This window comes from Neoarius graeffei, chromosome 18 (assembly GCF_027579695.1).
Source record: "Neoarius graeffei isolate fNeoGra1 chromosome 18, fNeoGra1.pri, whole genome shotgun sequence".
In the NCBI taxonomy this organism is placed as follows: Eukaryota; Metazoa; Chordata; class Actinopteri; order Siluriformes; family Ariidae; genus Neoarius; species Neoarius graeffei.
Genome location: NC_083586.1, coordinates 41,689,256 through 41,707,756, shown reverse-complemented (window position 1 = coordinate 41,707,756; position 18,501 = coordinate 41,689,256). Strand labels below are relative to the sequence as shown.

At 42.7% G+C, this 18,501-nt stretch overlaps 1 protein-coding gene across 11 annotated transcripts in view; it reads left to right on the top strand.

The window, feature by feature from the left end:
• sh3pxd2aa (SH3 and PX domains 2Aa) overlaps window positions 1-18,501 on the top strand; it is a 360,165-nt gene that overhangs the window by 308,500 nt on the left and 33,164 nt on the right. For all 11 annotated transcript variants that reach the window (XM_060898802.1, XM_060898807.1, XM_060898803.1 and 8 more), the window contains one exon: window positions 15,145-15,258. In XM_060898802.1, coding sequence (XP_060754785.1) covers window positions 15,145-15,258 — 114 coding nt within the window. The remainder of the gene's footprint in view (window positions 1-15,144; window positions 15,259-18,501) is intronic.

The following is an 18,501-nucleotide window of genomic DNA, read 5'->3' as shown; positions in this document are numbered from 1 at the left end:
GGGACCAAAGTAACAAAGGCTACCATCAGTAACACACTACGCCGCCAGGGACTCAAATCCTGCAGTGCCAGACGTGTCCCCCTGCTTAAGCCAGTACATGTCCAGGCCCGTCTGAAGTTTGCTAGAGAGCATTTGGATGATCCAGAAGAGGATTGGGAGAATGTCATATGGTCAGATGAAACCAAAATAGAACTTTTTGGTAAAAACTCAACTTGTCGTGTTTGGAGGAGAAAGAATGCTGAGTTGCATCCAAAGAACACCATACCTACTGTGAAGCATGGGGGTGGAAACATCATGCTTTGGGGCTGTTTTTCTGCAAATGGACCAGGACGACTGATCCGTGTAAAGGAAAGAATGAATGGAGCCATGTATTGTGAGATTTTGAGTGAAAACCTCCTTCCATCAGCAAGGGCATTGAAGATGAAACGTGGCTGGGTCTTTCAGCATGACAATGATCCCAAACACACCGCCCGGACAACGAAGGAGTGGCTTCGTAAGAAGCATTTCAAGTTCCTGGAGTGGCCTAGCCAGTCTCCAGATCTCAACCCCATAGAAAATCTTTGGAGGGAGTTGAAAGTCCGTGTTGCCCAGCGACAGCCCCAAAACCTCACTGCTCTAGAGGAGATCTGCATGGAGGAATGGGCCAAAATACCAGCAACAGTGTGTGAAAACCTTGTGAAGACTTACAGAAAACATTTGACCTCTGTCATTGCCAACAAAGGGTATATAACAAAGTATTGAGATGAACTTTTGTTATTGACCAAATACTTATTTTCCACCATAATTTGCAAATAAATTCTTTAAAAATCAGACAATGTGATTTTCTGGATTTTTTTTTTCTCATTTTGTCTCTCATAGTTGAGGTATGCCTATGATAAAAATTACAGGCCTCTCTCATCTTTTTAAATGGGAGAACTTGCACAATTGGTGACTGACTAAATACTTGTTTGCCCCACTGTAAGCGGTTACGGATAATGGATGGATGGACTGACTTGCAAGATAAGGATGAAAAATTTGCAATTACAGTCCATAATAATGATCATTAGATTATAGTTCTTCTCTAATAATTCTTCCATGTAAGTTATATTACAGTAAAGCTCAAAAGTTTTGACAGAAGTCTTGAATAGATCTTTCAGTGCTATTTTTGCTATAAAAGGTTTACGTAATTCTCGTGAAAGTGAAGGCCTGAGACTATTCAAATAAAGTTTTATCACAGAAAAGAATTGAAATAACTGCAGTATTGGTTTTCCAGACTTGGACCTGTTCGCCTTTATTCTCTGACAGCTGGTGTTACAGTATAGGTGCTTTCAGACCAAACAGTTCTAGGAATTTATTGAGAGGAACTACCCACTGGGAAGCTCCCCTGAGAACTCAATACCCTCAAAGGCTGCTTTTTTTTTTCCATTCGCACCACCAGTAGGAGCACTGAAGTGACGTAAGCTGGCTTGCCAGTGTGACGTTAGCAGGAAATTTGAGCAAAGATTTTTATATTTTGCTTAGAAATCAAAATCACGTTGTATTTCTTCTGTTGGATAGATGTTCAACTAGAAGGGCGGTGAATACCTCCACCTAGCCACATATTATCAACATCAAAATCAAATCACTTGAACCTAGGATAATACTCTAGCTGTACACCAAATTTCATCAAAATCCATTCACTACTTTTAGAGTTCCGTTGGGAACAGATAAACAAACAAACAGAGGTGAAAACATAACCTCCTTCAACAAAGTTGATGGAAGTAACGCCTGGATTGCACTGTTGGTTCATTTATCTGTTTTTTTTTTTTCTTTTTCATTTTTTAACGTTAACATTAAGAGCTGTTGTTTACAAGGGTTACATTCAGTGCTTTAAGTGAGCCGGTACGCACCAGTACGCAGTACCACCACGTCTAGATTTTAACCCGTGGCGTACCGGGACTTTTTACGACGTACCGGGACTTCTCACAAGCTCACAGTACCCTTTCCTGTCCACTCTATATCAGAGTGTTTCTTGGCGATTTGTTATGACATTTAAACTACATTACCCAGGGTGCACTACGCAATGCTGGCGGGACTGCGTGACGCTCACTCGCTTGTTCACGGAGAAGTCAGAAACAACAAACGGGAAAAAACGAAACAAAAACAGGACAGTAATGTTGGCATGGCTACAAAAGGGCACAAAGAGAATGAGAGTCGAAACGGAGTCGGATGACGGCACAGCTCTTCGACAGTCAAATTCTACCGCGTCAGAAAACGCAAGTGTGGAGCGGCAAGCTAACACTAGCGTGTCTGCTAACAACGAAGAGCCTGTTGCTATAGCAACGCCAATGCTCAGGCCAGCTGCGACGTTAACGATAACCTCCTTCAAAATTCAGAATGTATTACTTGATGATCGGCTGATACCGACCACCCGACTCGTATGCCAACAGGTGAATATGGGAAGTACTGGCACTTATTATTTTTTTTCCACTTAAAGCACTGGTTACAGTTTATACAGATTTTTAAAAACAGCTGTTGCTGGTACTGCATAGGCTTATATTCGACCAATCACTGTACACTTACTCACGCATGGCTCCTCTTGTGCCGGTAGAGTATATAGATAGTTTTCACTGACATCATGGCGTTCCGGGGAACGCCCTCCAGCCGCCATCTTGTGGGGCTAACAAAACGGACCATCGCTATGACCGGCTACGTTGCTTATTTAGTAATTTTAATACAGAATTTACTTTGAAATTATAATCAGACACTCCAACGCCCCCCCTAAAAAAAAAATTGGATCTGCGCGATTCAGCCGTGAAAAAGGCGGAATCTGCCAAAAGGCGCGCTGTTTGCATCCCTGCATACAGAATAGACCTTAAATGTTTTTCAAAAATGACCCTTGTGTGAGTGAAGTGACAGCTGTTAAATAGTAACGTGACAAACGAGCAATATTAAAGGGGAACATAGGGCAATATATAGAGTAAATATAACAATAAAACACACAATGACGAACCTTATTCAAGACTTACAAAAGTTTTTTGTTCTAAGGTTGGAAAGTTAGTGTTTTGAAAGCAGCTCGAGCAAACTATTTTCGCAGTTTGAACAGCCCGCCATGATATTAATTTTATCCAATCAGAATGCACCTTAATTTTCTCTGCGTAACACTTATGACGTATGTTTGTGCCCAGTTGTAAATAAACAATATGGCTCATTGAGGTTGGAAATACCTGCTTCTGCCTCTTGCGACGATTTCGCAAGTCCACGGGTGGCGCCTATCTCATTGCAGCAAATAAATTCTGCTGGACTCGTGAGCAACTCCACGTTACATTTTCCGCACGAGCACCACACCGTGTCACCTGCACGCAGACGCTCTGCCCCACGCTCAGCATCAGTATCGGTCTCATCCTCGCCGTCATCCGAGCTTTCTTCTCTTATTTCGTCATCACCGGAGTCGAGAGTACCTCTCCTAGGTTCAAACTGGTACCCTTCTAAGCCATAGCCTGCTTGCAGTGTGTCTTGCGGGATCTCTTCGTATGATTCGACAGAGCTGTCGCTTTCACTTGATGCACCCGACGCCATGATTACACGAGTTCCACTAGTGCAGTGGGTAGGGCTGATGTCACGGTCTTTTAAAAATGGCGACTCTTGTGCAGTTTAGCGTACCGACTATTAATAAAGTATTATATTTACAATTACCAAGATATTTCGTTGTTTTCTAGTACATCAATTTGATAGAATACTTATGAATACGTTACTTTGTCACATCAGCAACCGTATATGTTATATTTTGGACCCCTTTAAGTGTACATTACAATGTAAACGTACACTCAGCGGTTCCAGTTAGGCATTCTCCAGAGATTGTTCACATGATGTTTTGGTTTCCAAAAACAAACTTAAACACAATTGATTGTTTATTTAAACAACTTACCACTTATAAAATGATCGGAGCAGACTTTGCTGTTTGGAAGGCTGATAATCCTTGCGGTTGATTCTCGCAAGCCATAGATTTCTCCTTTGTATGCTGAGTTTCTTTGTTTGCTCGCCTTCGTGCTCCCGTACAGTGGGAATTCCATAAAAGCTCCACTTGACGTCATCATCTGACCTATTACGACAGCCGTGAATACAACAGGTGTGCACCATTGCTAGCTTTAAATAGCCTGCTTGGGGTCTTTTGAAGACTTTGTACTCGCGCGTTACAATGTGTGCTCAGTGACCCGTACGGTAAGCTTGACCCACAAGATGGCCGCCACTAGGGAATCCCCGACTCTGTGACGTCATGTGAAAACTATCTATACCATGAAGTAGGATCTAAAAAAGTCCCTCAAGACAGCGTTCTAAGAACTACTCTCAGTTCCTGCAGTGCAGACGCACAAAAACGGGGGCACGTCCTCCAAGAGTTGTAAGAAGCTTGAAAAAGTTCCTCCAGTCTGAAAGCACCTTACTGTATATCAGCTTTCCAAATGCACAGCAACCCCACTATAATGACCTCTTTTACTACAAACGTTCACGTATAACAAACTAAGTTCGTGTCCCCTGTCTTTAATGACAGTGAGTCGGACGGAGTCTTCAGAAAAAACATCGCTGAGCCACGTGATCCTCTTCCCAGCAGAGACGATGAAGTTTTTAATCAACTTTTATTTACTTTTAAATGATCTCTTTATTGTGTAACTTATTTTGTAAAGTATTTCATGTTGTGTGTATGAGGTATGTTTTGGCCCAGTGCTTTGTTAACTGCGCTGCTGCCTGTCTAGGACAGGACGTGCTTGTAAAAGAGATTTTTAATCTCAATGAGTCGTTCCTGATTTAAATAAAGGTTAAATAAAATGAAAAATAAGAGACAAACGATAAGTAATCAAGTCCACAGTCAAGTGAACAATACATCTTAATGCCATAAAAGAAAGGCTTAACGAGCCTCGCTTAAGTGTCAGTCACTAACAATTATTGAGAATGGCGATCATTGACTTAAAAAAAAAACTCCCTTAAAAGGACTTTATTTTACAAGCTAAAAGCAGTTTTACTCGAGTCTTTACTCTGTCAGCATTGTTGTTATGGATGTTCGTAAACAGAACATGTTCTCTGTCTGTCAGAAAATGCAGGCAATGGCCCTGAAGCATAACTACGCCATCACTTGTTTACCGCAGTGCATTATGCGGGATCGCCGAGGTCGGGAGTTGAGCGATATGACAGATGTCAGATGAATTTTACGTGAGAGCGATGTGAGAGGAGCGATTTTGCCGTGCTCGGTCATGGAAGACAGTCAGTGCGTTTACATGCACATCCAAATCGAGCTACTGTCGGTAATCGAGCTCAGGGTCCCAGCAGGGGTGTCAGAGAAATCCAATCCTACATGCACACAAGGAAATCGAGCTATTGTGTGAGGTACATTGTGCACCCGAGCCACAGGTGGCGCTACACGCCCCATCATGTTGGTACACTTCCGGTTGTCGTCATGAAGAAGAGCTATTCAAGAGTATAAACAAAGTTATCAGTTCCGTGTTCACAAGAAGAGTTTGTATGTACGAACAGAAGTGTTCCTAATAAAATGGCCACTAAGTTGAAGTTGATCTGTAATGGTGAACATATTAACTGTTAGCCTGCTAACATGCTAATAACTTACCAACTAATTCAAGGCCGGATTAACTATATGGGCCTGCGGCACAGTGCCCAGGGGCACTAACCGCTCGCAGCCAATGGGGGGGCACCACATGACAGAAACTTTAAAAATATTTTTTCGTGAATGTTTGTACACTTAAAATGGTTATACACTTGACATTGTTAAATAGTCATATATAATTCATTATGAACACTAATTTCATAAGAACAATAATCATAATTCTGAGCAAGAGTGGCCTATGTGACCATTAACCTAGCCTGGGCCCGCCCATCCTAAGCGTGACGCAACACGAGGGCCTGTTGCGAGCTTAGTCTGGCCAGGCAAGCTATCTACAGCTCTTCCAAGCTCCCGAAAAATCGGGAGCCAATCAACTTTGAGCATCTCCAACGGCCCTGGGTAGAGGCGTGTTCAAGGCAGTGACGTAGTAGAACTGCAACCGGAAGCCATAGATTGTTTACAGAATCTATGCCGGAAGCGCTTCATTCACTAGAAACATTACGAACATGGAGCAAGTTCTCATTGAAAACGGAGCAAAGAGCAGCCCTGGAGGTATTTATTGAAAGGAAGGACGTTTTCGCCTTGCTCCCGACCGGCTTCGGTAAGAGTTTAATCTACCAGTTAGCCCCATCGCGTCACATACGTCAGAGGAAAGAGTGATGTGATTGGTTTAAGCTTCGTCACAGCCTTTTCTGGCTTCGACCAGTAGCAAACTGAGGCATTTCAGGGAGGCGGGTCAACCACGTGCTTTGGGAAACGGTTGGGCTTAATATCTTTGCCAGACCAAATGCTCGCAGAGCTTTGAAGTCGCGTTAGCCAGACTACCATTAACCCCCCTTTCCTCAACCTGTCAGTTGAGCCAGTCCACCTACGGTGAAATGCATCAATTTTTTAAAAACCGCGGTAGAAATGAAAAATGGTTAGACATCAATTGAGTGGTTGTGCGAAGAGAAAATAAAAAAAAAGAGAAAGACTCCAGGCGTGTAGCTGCAATTAAAATGTTCGTGTTAGATCGTTTTTTTTTTTTTTTTATAAAAACATCGACAACTGCTGTCACTACCAGCGCTGAAGCCAGGGAGGAGGATATGTGCGAAGCCACTTTAAAGGAACAGTCCACCGTACTTCCATAATGAAATATGCTCTTATCTGAATTGAGACGAGCTGCTCCGTACCTGTCCGAGCTTTGTGCGACCTCCCAGTCAGTCAGACGCAGTCAGACGCGCTGTCACTCCTGTTAGCAATGTAGCTAGGCTCAGTATGGCCAACGGTATTTTTAGGGGCTGTAGTTAGATGCGACCAAACTCTTCCGCGTTTTTCCTGTTTACGTAGGTTTATATGACCAGTGATATGAAACAAGTTCAGTTGCACAAATTGAAACGTGGCGATTTTGTATGCTATGGAAAGTCCGCACTATAATGACAGGCGTACTAACACCTTCTGCGCGCTTCGGCAGCGCATTGATATCTGAGCTCCGTATCAATGCGCTGCTGAAGCGCGCAGAAGGTGTTAGTACGCCTGTCATTATAGTGCGGACTTTCCATAGCATAGAAAATCGCCACGTTTCAATTTGTGCAACTGAGCTTGTTTCATATCACTGGTCATATAAACCTACGTAAACAGGAAAAACGCGGAAGAGTTTGGTCGCATCTAACTACAGCCCCAAAAAATACCGTTGGCCATGCTGAGCCTAGCTACATTGCTAACAGGAGTGACAGCGCGTCTGACTGCGTCTGACTGACTGGGAGGTCGCGCAAAGCTCGGACAGGTACGGAGCAGCTCGTCTCAATTCAGATAAGAGCATATTTCATTATGGAAGTACGGTGGACTGTTCCTTTAAGCCAGGTAGAGATCAGTTCACACCATGGTGACGAGAAGGAAGATGAGGGTGTTATGGATGTCAACCCAGCATAGCCGACGCCAGTAGAACACTTCTCTATTTCAACTGATCCTGCGCTATGGGGAAAACATGTCTAGGTTCATACAGAACAGATACTCTTTGAATCGATACACATATGTACATTGTACATCTGAGTATGCCGTACTGGATGTTATTTGAATTTATATTTCGAATTGAGACATTTGAATATGTTGCCTAGATCGATGCTATTTTAATTGATACACGTTTTGAATTGGCACATTTGAATATGCTGTATTGTATATAGATGGATGCTGTTTAAATTGCTGATGCTGTTTGAATTGATGCACATTTTGAATTGAGACATTTTAATATGGATAGAATAGAGTATGGATGCTTTGAAGGTTTTTATTGAGACATACAAATATATGCTGCTCATTGTTGAATAAGACATTTCAATATGCCTACATGCATATCGTTGGTTGTTTTCAATACATTTTCAATGAGGAAGAATGACCTTGTTTATGTGTACTATTGTTTGTCTCATCTCATCTCATTATCTGTAGCCGCTTTATCCTTCTACAGGGTCGCAGGCAAGCTGGAGCCTATCCCAGCTGACTACGGGCGAAAGGCGGGGTACACCCTGGACAAGTCGCCAGGTCATCACAGGGCTGACACATAGACACAGACAACCATTCACACTCGCATTCACACCTACGGTCAATTTAGAGTCACCAGTTAACCTAACCTGCATGTCTTTGGACTGTGGGGGGAAACCGGAGCACCCGGAGGAAACCCACGCGGACACGGGGAGAACATGCAAACTCCGCACAGAAAGGCCCTCGCCGGCCCTGGGGCTCGAACCCAGGACCTTCTTGCTGTGAGGCGACAGCGCTAACCACTACACCACCGTGCCGCCCGCACTGAAATACTTGCTTTTAAAAATACTTAAGTATTAAAAGTACATTTTCAGGGGGCGTCGTGGCTCAGGTGGATAAGGTGCCATACCATAAATCTGGGGACCCAGGTTCGATTCCGACCCAAGATCATTTCCCGATCCCTCCCTGTCTATCTCTCTCCCGCTCATTTCCTGTCTCTACACTGTCCTATCCAATAAAGGTGTAAAAATCCCCAAAAAAATCTTTAAAAAAAAAGTACATTTTCTGTCAACGCATCATTGTATTATTGCCACAACGCTTACAAAACCTAATGCCGTTACCAAAGACAGAAATGTGAATTCACAAAATGAACGCATGCTGTGCCATCATGGTGGTTTAACGTTAAGCGAGCTAGTCAGTGAGGCTCCACCTGACATGCTAGCAAACTTTTTCAAACTCAAAATCATATTGGGTAGCTAATGCTACTAGAAAAGAAAGATTTCTACATTCTGTTTATTTGGTAAGATCATGATAAAACATTTCTGAAAGGACTTCAGATAAGTTAACGTTATTCATGTTGGCGTAACTCCATTTTTACATGCTAACTAACAGTGTCCAAGTTAACTAGCTATGTGTAAACGTTAGCCGTGGACAAGGCGATGGCAACTTGTTGGGCAAATCCATAGAAAGTCATTTGACCAACCAGACTGAATAGCTACTGCAATGTTATCATTAGCTCTAAAAGCACAGACAACTTCATTGCAAGCTTTCTCTTGGAATAAAACGTTTACATCCCTCAATATGCTTCCGCAGGTCGGACAGCGAGTTTTTGTAGGCCGTGATGTGGTTCGTTTTCGGCAAACAAAGCAAACATTTAAAACAAAATGACTCTTTGATCCTTTCAGAAAACTGAAACATGGCTTCTAGGTAAAGCCATGAGTGCGTGCGTTCCCCAGAAGAACCGCCTCCTTCCATTCTGCCATCAACTGATCGCGTTAAATAATGCTGCTGAGAAGTCACTGAACTTGATTTTATCCAGTCTATGGACGTGACGTGACCCTAGTGATTACTGATCGGCTGTCTCACTGTCACCTGTGGAAAAAAACAATCACGTTTTAGAAAAGAAAAAAAAATAACATCCACTTTCAAAGCTACTTCATAGTAACGAGTAACGAGGACCTTGACAGAAATGTAGTGGAGTAAAAAGTACGATATTTGCCTTTCAAATGTAGTGAAGTTTCCCAAAAAAAAATAATACTCAAGTAAAGTACAGATACTCAAAAAGTGTACTTAAGTACAGTACTCAAGTAAATGTACTTCATTACTGTCCACCTCTGAAACCGGTTAGACAGAACAATGCGGTGTTTAACAAAGGGGAAAGTAAACAGTGCGGTGGAGCTGACCCCGGGTATCACCCATAATGCACTGCAGTAAACAAGTGATGATGTAGTTATGGGTTAGGGTTATCGATGGATGTAATCGCTAGAAGAGTTTTACTTTAAAACATGCATGTGTACGTGAGTAGCAGTTCGAGGCATACCATTTGGCGTGCGGACATGACCCCGTCAAAGACGAGCTTCATATCCCGGACCGTCTAAAGTGTGGCGAAAAAGCAACAAATTTGCCTAAAGAATGTGGTATCCTGCAAATTTTAATTTCAGCTTTTAAAGCAAAAGAAAAAGAGCTCAGAAACTTCATCCATAACTGCAGTCAACATGATGGGCTGAAAAGAAAGAAAATGTGGCAAGCAAACGACGGCGAATGCGACTTATTTCCTTTACTTCATAAATATGTAAGTGAATTAAGTGTAAATATAAATTAAACACCGGCGGCACGGTGGTGTAGTGGTTAGCGCTGTCGCCTCACAGCAAGAAGGTTCGGGTTCGAGCCCCGTGGCCAGCGAGGGCCTTTCTGTGCGGAGTTTGCATGTTCTCCCCGTGTCCGCGTGGGTTTCCTCCGGGTGCTCCGGTTTCCCCCACAGTCCAAAGACATGCAGGTTAGGTTAACTGGTGACTCTAAATTGAGCGTAGGTGTGAATGTGAGTGTGAATGGTTGTCTGTGTCTATGTGTCAGCCCTGTGATGACCTGGCGACTTGTCCAGGGTGTACCCCGCCTTTCGCCCGTAGTCAGCTGGGATAGGCTCCAGCTTGCCTGCGACCCTGTAGAAGGATAAAGCGGCTAGAGATAATGGACGGATGGATGGATAAATTAAACACAGTTGGTCTTGTTTTCCGTACCGGTAAGTGTGTGTTGTGACAAGTGGGGTCGTTTCAGTATTACAGACTTTGCGGTATAACGAACTATTTGGACGTCCCGCAAGGAATTCATTATAGCAGGGCTACTGTGTATGTACTTGTGGTATTAATTTTGCAGCATTTTATTAAGTAACTTGAGGAACAGCTATGTATTTAAGTGTCTTGAGCGGTTATTTAAATGTGCCTTACAGCCTCAAGTCCCCTCCCTTCCCCTCCAAAACTGTGCTTTTAGTCAAAAACGGGCCAGAATCAAAAAATTGCACATGCACGAATGGGAGCACACACACGAACTCAGTACTAATAAATATAAATAATTTCAATTTTGCACATAAACTTGGTTGAAATTTGGAAAAAAACAAAGACTGTGAATTTGCGCTTGCACATATGCACTGTGAAATTTAAAAAAAAAAAAAACCTGACCCATTTTTACACAGGAAATGCCTTTATTTCTCCAGAGTCTGCAGTTTATAAACACACTTCACAAAATCTAACTGCATCAGCAGAGCCAGTGAGTGTGAGAGCACGTCTGTGTGTATAGTGTGAATTCATAACCTCAAATGTTCCACATGGTGGCTGCTGGCTTTGTTTGTGAATGTCTTTCAAAAGAGCAAATTTTAAGAAGTGCCTGAACAATATGCATCTCAAAGCATTTCTCAAACAAACCAAAAGTATACCCCAAAGGACAAATGTTTTTCAAGTTAACAATAAGGACAAATGCTTATAAGGTTTACGGCTTTATGACAAAACGTAAAACATGTCTGCTTTTAGAAACCAGTCTGTGGTGTGGACTGGGTTCGATGACTTAAAGGAAAACTTCAATGTTTTCAAACGAAACTAGAAGGTCATTCAGTAGAGTGTGTCCCTCCGCCCAGCCACATATTATTCTCATTATCATCTCATTATCTCTCGCCACTTTATCCTGTCCTACAGGGTCGCAGGCAAGCTGGAGCCTATCCCAGCTGACTATGGGCGAGAGGCGGGGTACACCCTGGACAAGTCGCCAGGCCATCACAGGGCTGACACATAGGCTACATCCACACGACAACGGCAACGAGATTTTATTAAAAAAAAATATCGCGTCCACATGGGCAACGGATCAGTAAAATATCAGGTACATATGGCAACGCAACGCTTGCTGAAAACGATGCAATACACATGGCACACCTCTACGTGCGCTGTAAGATGGTCCCATCGGAGACACCAAAACAATAGAAGAAGTAGGACGCATGCGCATAAACCCCTTCTTCTACCCGGCGTGAAGCACTCACAGGAACAAGCACACAACAACAAGAAGATGGCTGCGACTACGCGAGGAAATCGTGCCTTCTGTGTGTACAAATTAGTTTTATTAGTGTGCATAGTTTTATATAACTTAATTTTCTTATTGTGTGTGAACATTTTGAAAAGCATTTTTATATAATTTATATAACTTTTTATATTGTGTGTGAACATTTTGAAAAGCAGTTTTATCCAATAAAAAAAAGAAATTCAAGAAATGGTTCAGTTACTTGTTTATTTAAAAGAAAAGCTGTATACACAAGTGAATGCAATGCAGTGGTTCATACAAAACAGCGAGAGTGCTGCTTGTTCTAGTCATGTGGTTGTGACGTCATCGTAAACAAATCCGTTCTACTCATCCAGACGACTTCGCAACGGCGCCGTTGCCAGATTTTTCCACTCTGGAACCCGTTCTCAAAAAATATCGTTGTGGGGCACCCAAAACGCCGGTGCCGTGTGGACGCCAGGCCGAAACGATCAACAATTTTATCAGATTCACCTGAATCCGTTGCCATGTGGACAGGGCCATAGACACAGACAACCATTCACACTCACATTCACACCTACGGTCAATTTAGAGTCACCAGTTAACCTAACCTGCATGTCTTTGGACTGTGGGGGAAACCGGAGCAAACCCACGTGGACAACATGCAAACTCCACACAGAAAGGCCCTCCCCAGCCACGGGGCTCAAACCCGGACCTTCTTGCTATGAGGCGACAGCGCTAACCACTACACCACCGTGCCGCCCAGCCACATATTATCAACATCAAAATCAAAGCATTTGAACCTAGGATGATACTAAAGCTGTACACCAAATTTCATCAAAATCCATTCATTACTTTTTGAGTCATGTTGGGAACAGACAAAAAAAAAAAAAAAATCCTGGATCCACATACTGTACATATCCGGATTTGCATCTAAATCTAGTTAATTGTTCCTTGGCTCATGGTCCACCTTTCCTCAAGATTTCATCAAAATCTGTTCACTACTTTTTGAGTTACGTTGGGAACAAACAAACAGACAGAGATGAAAACATAACCTTCTCCAACACAGTTGACGGAGGTAATGAATACATGATTGAGACAAACCATCCATCCATTATCCATAACTGCTTATCCTGTGCAGGGTCATGGGTGAGCTGGAGCCTATCCCAGCTGACTGGGATGAGCAAGGTGGGGTACACCTTGGACAAGTCACCAGAGACAAACAACCATTCACACTCACATTCACACCTACGGTCAATTTAGAGCCACCAGTTAGCCTAACCTGCATGTCTTTGGACTGTGGGGGAAACCCACGCAGACATGGGGAGAATATGCAAACTCCACACAGAAAGGCTCCTATCAGCCACTGGGTTTCAAACCCAGAACCTTCTTGCTGTGAGGCGACAGTGCTAACCACTGCACCACCGTGCCGCCCCAACGGAGAACCTGTTTACTTGAAACGTACATATAAAGGAAGCTAGGCACAGTTGTTGAATCCGTGTTTACTTTGAGCACATTCTTCCTAATGAATAAATAGAGCTTTATATACAAATATCTTTGTCCGAAGAATTCATGAAGGCATTTTTTTCAAAACTATGACGACTGCCACACATCTGCCCTTAGATTTCTATCATCAGTGATATTTAAGTTATTCCACGAAATCAAGTCGTACATGAGCTGATAGCCGACGAGGCGCATAGCACCGAGGAGGCTGTAAGCCAGGTACGACGAGATTGAGTGGAATAACGGTTTTATTCTATCCACATTCACTGGATTTCGAGAAACAGAGCATTTTTTTTATTTTTATTTTTTGCAAATTCGATAAACACTGTCGCCTCACAGCAAGAAGGTCCGGGTTCGAGCCCCGTGGCCGGCGAGGACCTTTCTGTGCGGAGTTTGCATGTTCTCCCCGTGTCCGCGTGGGTTTCCTCCGGGTGCTCCGGTTTCCCCCACAGTCCAAAGACATGCAGGTTAGGTTAACTGGTGACTCTAAATTGACCGTAGGCGTGAATGTGAGTGTGAATGGTTGTCTGTGTCTATGTGTCAGCCCTGTGATGACCTGGCGACTTGTCCAGGGTGTACCCCGCCTTTCACCCGTAGTCAGCTGGGATAGGCTCCAGCTTGCCTGCGACCCTGTAGAACAGGATAAAGCGGCTAGAGATAATGAGATGAGATGAAATTCGATAAATAAAAACTTTTTATACAAAACATCAGACAAAATAATTTCCGTTGAGAATGTAAACAAACCGGCGAAATGACAGTAGCAATTTGTGAAAAATGTGATAATTATTGAGAAATTTTAAAAAATGATACGTTCTTACCATCAAATACTTTTATTCCATATCTTGTTGCTTTTTTTTTGTGTGTGTGTTTTTTTTTTGGGTTTTGTTTTCGAGTAGAGTTTTTATTTCATCCTTGGTTGGTTCAGTAACACGATCCACCATTTTTTTTCTTCTTTTTTAGGGTTTTTTTGGTGGTTGGCAAGCCAACTTAAGGATGCATTACCGCCACCGATTGGGCTGGAGTGTGGAACTGGCGATACTGGGAGGCCTATATTGTTTTAGCTATTTCTGTTGCTTTGAAATACTTGATGATAAAGCGACAGATCTGACTTGATGCGCTCCGCCATTTTGTTTTTCTCTACTCACGGTATATGAGCTGATATCCTAGTAGTAGAGTAGCCAATCCGAGTGCGCAATTGCTCATATCCAGTGAATTTGGATAGAATAATAGTCGGAAGCTTTTTCTTTTTTTTTCCTCCTCAGCGCTTGGAAAAGTGTCAAAGGTCTTGTCCGTGCTAGCGACACATACACTAGAGAAGAGGTGAGGTCGGAAACCTCTGGAGTGTTCCTTTAATATGCAGTATATTAATAGATTAAATAAACATGCAGATGTGAACATGCACCCTGCAGCTTTGTGTCATTTGTAATTCAGCCTGTAGCATCTTCAAGTGTTGGATTTAACAGTAACTATATCCAATAGCCAATCACAAAGCTATTAAGTTGTCATGTGATATTTAGCGGAATGTTTGTTATGATGCTTAGTTCGCATAATCTCGTTTGGTGTCGCTTCAATCGCGACTGCACTCGTCAACAGTCGTGAGTTAGTCGGGGATATGTGCGTGCCCTGTCGGGAGTTGGTTCGGTACCGCGTGGATCGGCGTAGTGTGCGGCTAGCTTAAGTGTGGAACATCAGAATCCTTTCAAGCCACAGCTTGGGAGTTTTAATGATATTTGTGGATCAGATTTTTTTTTTTTATTTAATTGTGTCTGGCAGTGAGGAATGAGCTTGTGTATATGATTTCTTTGTGTGTGTGTGTGTAGGCTGGTGGTTCGTCAGTACTGCAGAAGAACAAGGCTGGGTTCCTGCTACATATTTGGATGCTCAGACTGGCACTAGAGACGATCTGGACCTGGGCACATCTAGATCAGGAGAGGGTGAGACAACCCCCCAGCCCACTTTTTTTTTTTTTTTTAAATTAATTAATTTTTTTACACAGGTACACGCTTTCAATCTTTCACTCAGATGCATACACAGAATAAGAACAAGGGAATATAATACCACGAATAAAGTCTCAACGGTCCTCAAAATCTCTCAAGATCCTACACTCGATCCATCTTTCACTACAGAGAGGTTCGTCACTCGATAATCGTCCATAATTCTTCGTGCCCGCCTCGACAAACTCGGATGAAAACCAGCTGCCTTTCACACTCATCGAGTCCAGCGTTCCCCAGACACATAACAGAGGCTATACAAGCCTACCCTTGGCATTCACCAGGCCCTGTGGGAGTCTCTCTCTCTCACTGTCTCATACACACACACACAGACACACTCACTCATACACTCCTCCCTTATCCTGGCACACCCTTGTCAGTGATAGAAAAGGATTTTTGGACGGCACATAAATTCCACTCTATGAAATCGAGTGGAGAAATTCTTTTCTGGAGCATCCTCGAGCCAAATATCTTGTCACTCCGTCTCAGGATGGAGGATTTCATCATGGTAACACAGGGTTTCTGGTTTTGTTTTGACCCAGAATTTGCCCTATTTCAGTACAAATTGAGAGTAATCTGATTTGTGTACTCATTGAGTGCCATAAGCTAATCTTTTTTTTTTTTTATAGACTGGAGGTGGTATGGAGATACAGACAAATACGCTACCGTTCAAAAGTTTGGGGTCATGTTGAAATGTCCTTATTTTTGAAAGAAAAGCACTGTTCTTTTCAATGAAGATCACTTTAAACTAATCAGAAATCCACTCTATACATTGCTAATGTGGTAAATGACTATTCTAGCTGCAAATGTCTGGTTTTTGGTGCAATATCTCCATAGGTGTATAGACCCCTTTCACATGACATCACCGCACCACGAGATTTTGTTAGGCGCCATATTGGAAGACCAAGTACATGCACTCACAATATAAAACAAAGTACGAGCGAGAGTAAAGTGACACGATGGCTGATAATTCTGGTTATGTGAGTACATTACCAGCTGCAGAAAGGGCACGGTATGTGGAAAAGCTGGCTGTGATTGATGGGTTTGACCCATATGATAAGACTCGGGGCAAGGGTGAATGGAAACATAAGGAGGACCGGACACCAATTCTGCCATCTGTTTGCTACCCAGACATTGTAAACTATTTGTTGTTTACACCCAGTGCCTACACTCAGTGTTCGAACTATGCCGATATTTTCGGGGGGTCCCTTTTTTTCCCTTGGGGGTGTGTGTGTGTGTGCGCTTGCGCTTGTCTCGGAGCGCGGATCTCCAAACACATGAGAAGCCTATCTTACGCACATATCACGCGGACTCCACACACGCATCGCGTCTGAAGTCATAACTCATCAGGGGAAATCGTGTCCGCATTGGCATGTTCAAATAACAACCTCGCGTCAACAATGATACCACACGCAAGAAAAAAAACAGTCAGGCTACTCAACAACCAACCTGGCAGCAGCGAGCAAGCCCCAAACCATCCTAAATTATTATTATTATTAAATTGTAGAAGTCTGGGAGGCTTGCTCCTCATACAGTTATCAACTTGGGGCCAATTTAGCATGTTTTAAATCTGAATTTCTTGCGTTTGCTCACCTCAAAGTGTCCGCAGATCATGCACAGACTTATCCATTATATCCACAGTTTTTTGCCAAGTCTCACACAGGTTTCTTTCAAGTCTACTGTTGGGCCAATAAATCATAAATAAAACAGCTCAGATTTGTTTGTTTAAGTCGTTTGCCACTCCACTTTATTCTCGTGGGTTCACATACCGCTGCCGTTATTTCCCCCTAATCACGAGTTTGTTGGTCTTCCAAAATGGCGCAGGGTCTGTTTACTTCCGGTTTCGGGTGACGTCAGTGAAAGGGGTCTATAGAGGCCCATTTCCAGCAACTCTCACTCCAGTGTTCTAATGGTACAATGTGTTTGCTCATTGCCTCAGAAGGCTAATGGATGATTAGAAAACCCTTGTACAATCATGTTAGCACAGCTGAAAACAGTTGAGCTCTTTAGAGAAGCTATAAAACTGACCTTCCTTTGAGCAGATTGAGTTTCTGGAGCATCACATTAATTTGTGGGGTCGATTAAATGCTCAAAATGGCCAGAAAAATGTCTTGACTATATTTTCTATTCATTTTACAACTTATGGTGGGAAATAAAAGTGCGACTTTTCATGGAAAACACAAAATTGTCTGGGTGACCCCAAACTTTTGAACGGTAGTGTACACCACATGCATTTTGTCTGTGGGTGGGTCTTGCAGTCATGCATTACTTTCTCACACACACACACACACACACACACACACACACACACGGTGCAGGTGCAGCTGCTGTGTCTTATTTAGCAGCCAGTCGTAGAACCACCCAGACTGAGATTACTGCGAGTTATCCAGCCCTAAGAAGTCTTTCAACACAGGCACACACTTCACATACAGTGTCTCGCATTCACACACTTTCCATTTTCCTACAGTTGCAGCTAAAAGGAATTGGAGCTGATACACACACATTTCACTTGACCACAGAATTTGCCATTGTGTGGTTCCTGTTGAGAATCTGTTCTGCCCATTAAACTACATTTTCCCTGCTGCTGTCCAATTTGATTTAATAGACAGAAAGAGGTCTAGGATGAGTGTAACAGTTATATTATTACTTACGGGGTTCAAATTTAATCATTTTTTTCTTTCTGGGAAGAGACAAAGTAGCTTACACTATAAATAAGTTACTCCATTTTATGCCTCAAAACCACTGCTGGAAAATCTCTTGCCGTAATGGCGCAGAAGCACATTTCCGTCGCATTTCATGTCTGCGTTTTACAGAGGCCTGTAAGTGTAAAACTTATTAACGATCCAGAAACGAAACGGCAAAACTAAAAACGTAACGGCAAACACCAAAACACCAGGACAGATGCGAAAAGGGATCAGCAAATCAGAAAGCACAGCTTCAAAACAACAGCAAAGCCAAAAATACCACAATATATGTAGTAACACGTTAACAGTCCAGAAAAACAACAGCAAAGCTGAAAGAAAATGAACAACAGAAAACACAACAAAGCTATAAACATAGCAGCAAAAACACCAGAACAGATGTGAAAAGGGATCAGCAAATCAGAAAACACAGCATCAAAAAAAAAAACAACAAACCCCAAAGCAAAACAGCAAATTTGAAAACAACAAAAACAAAAATATCACA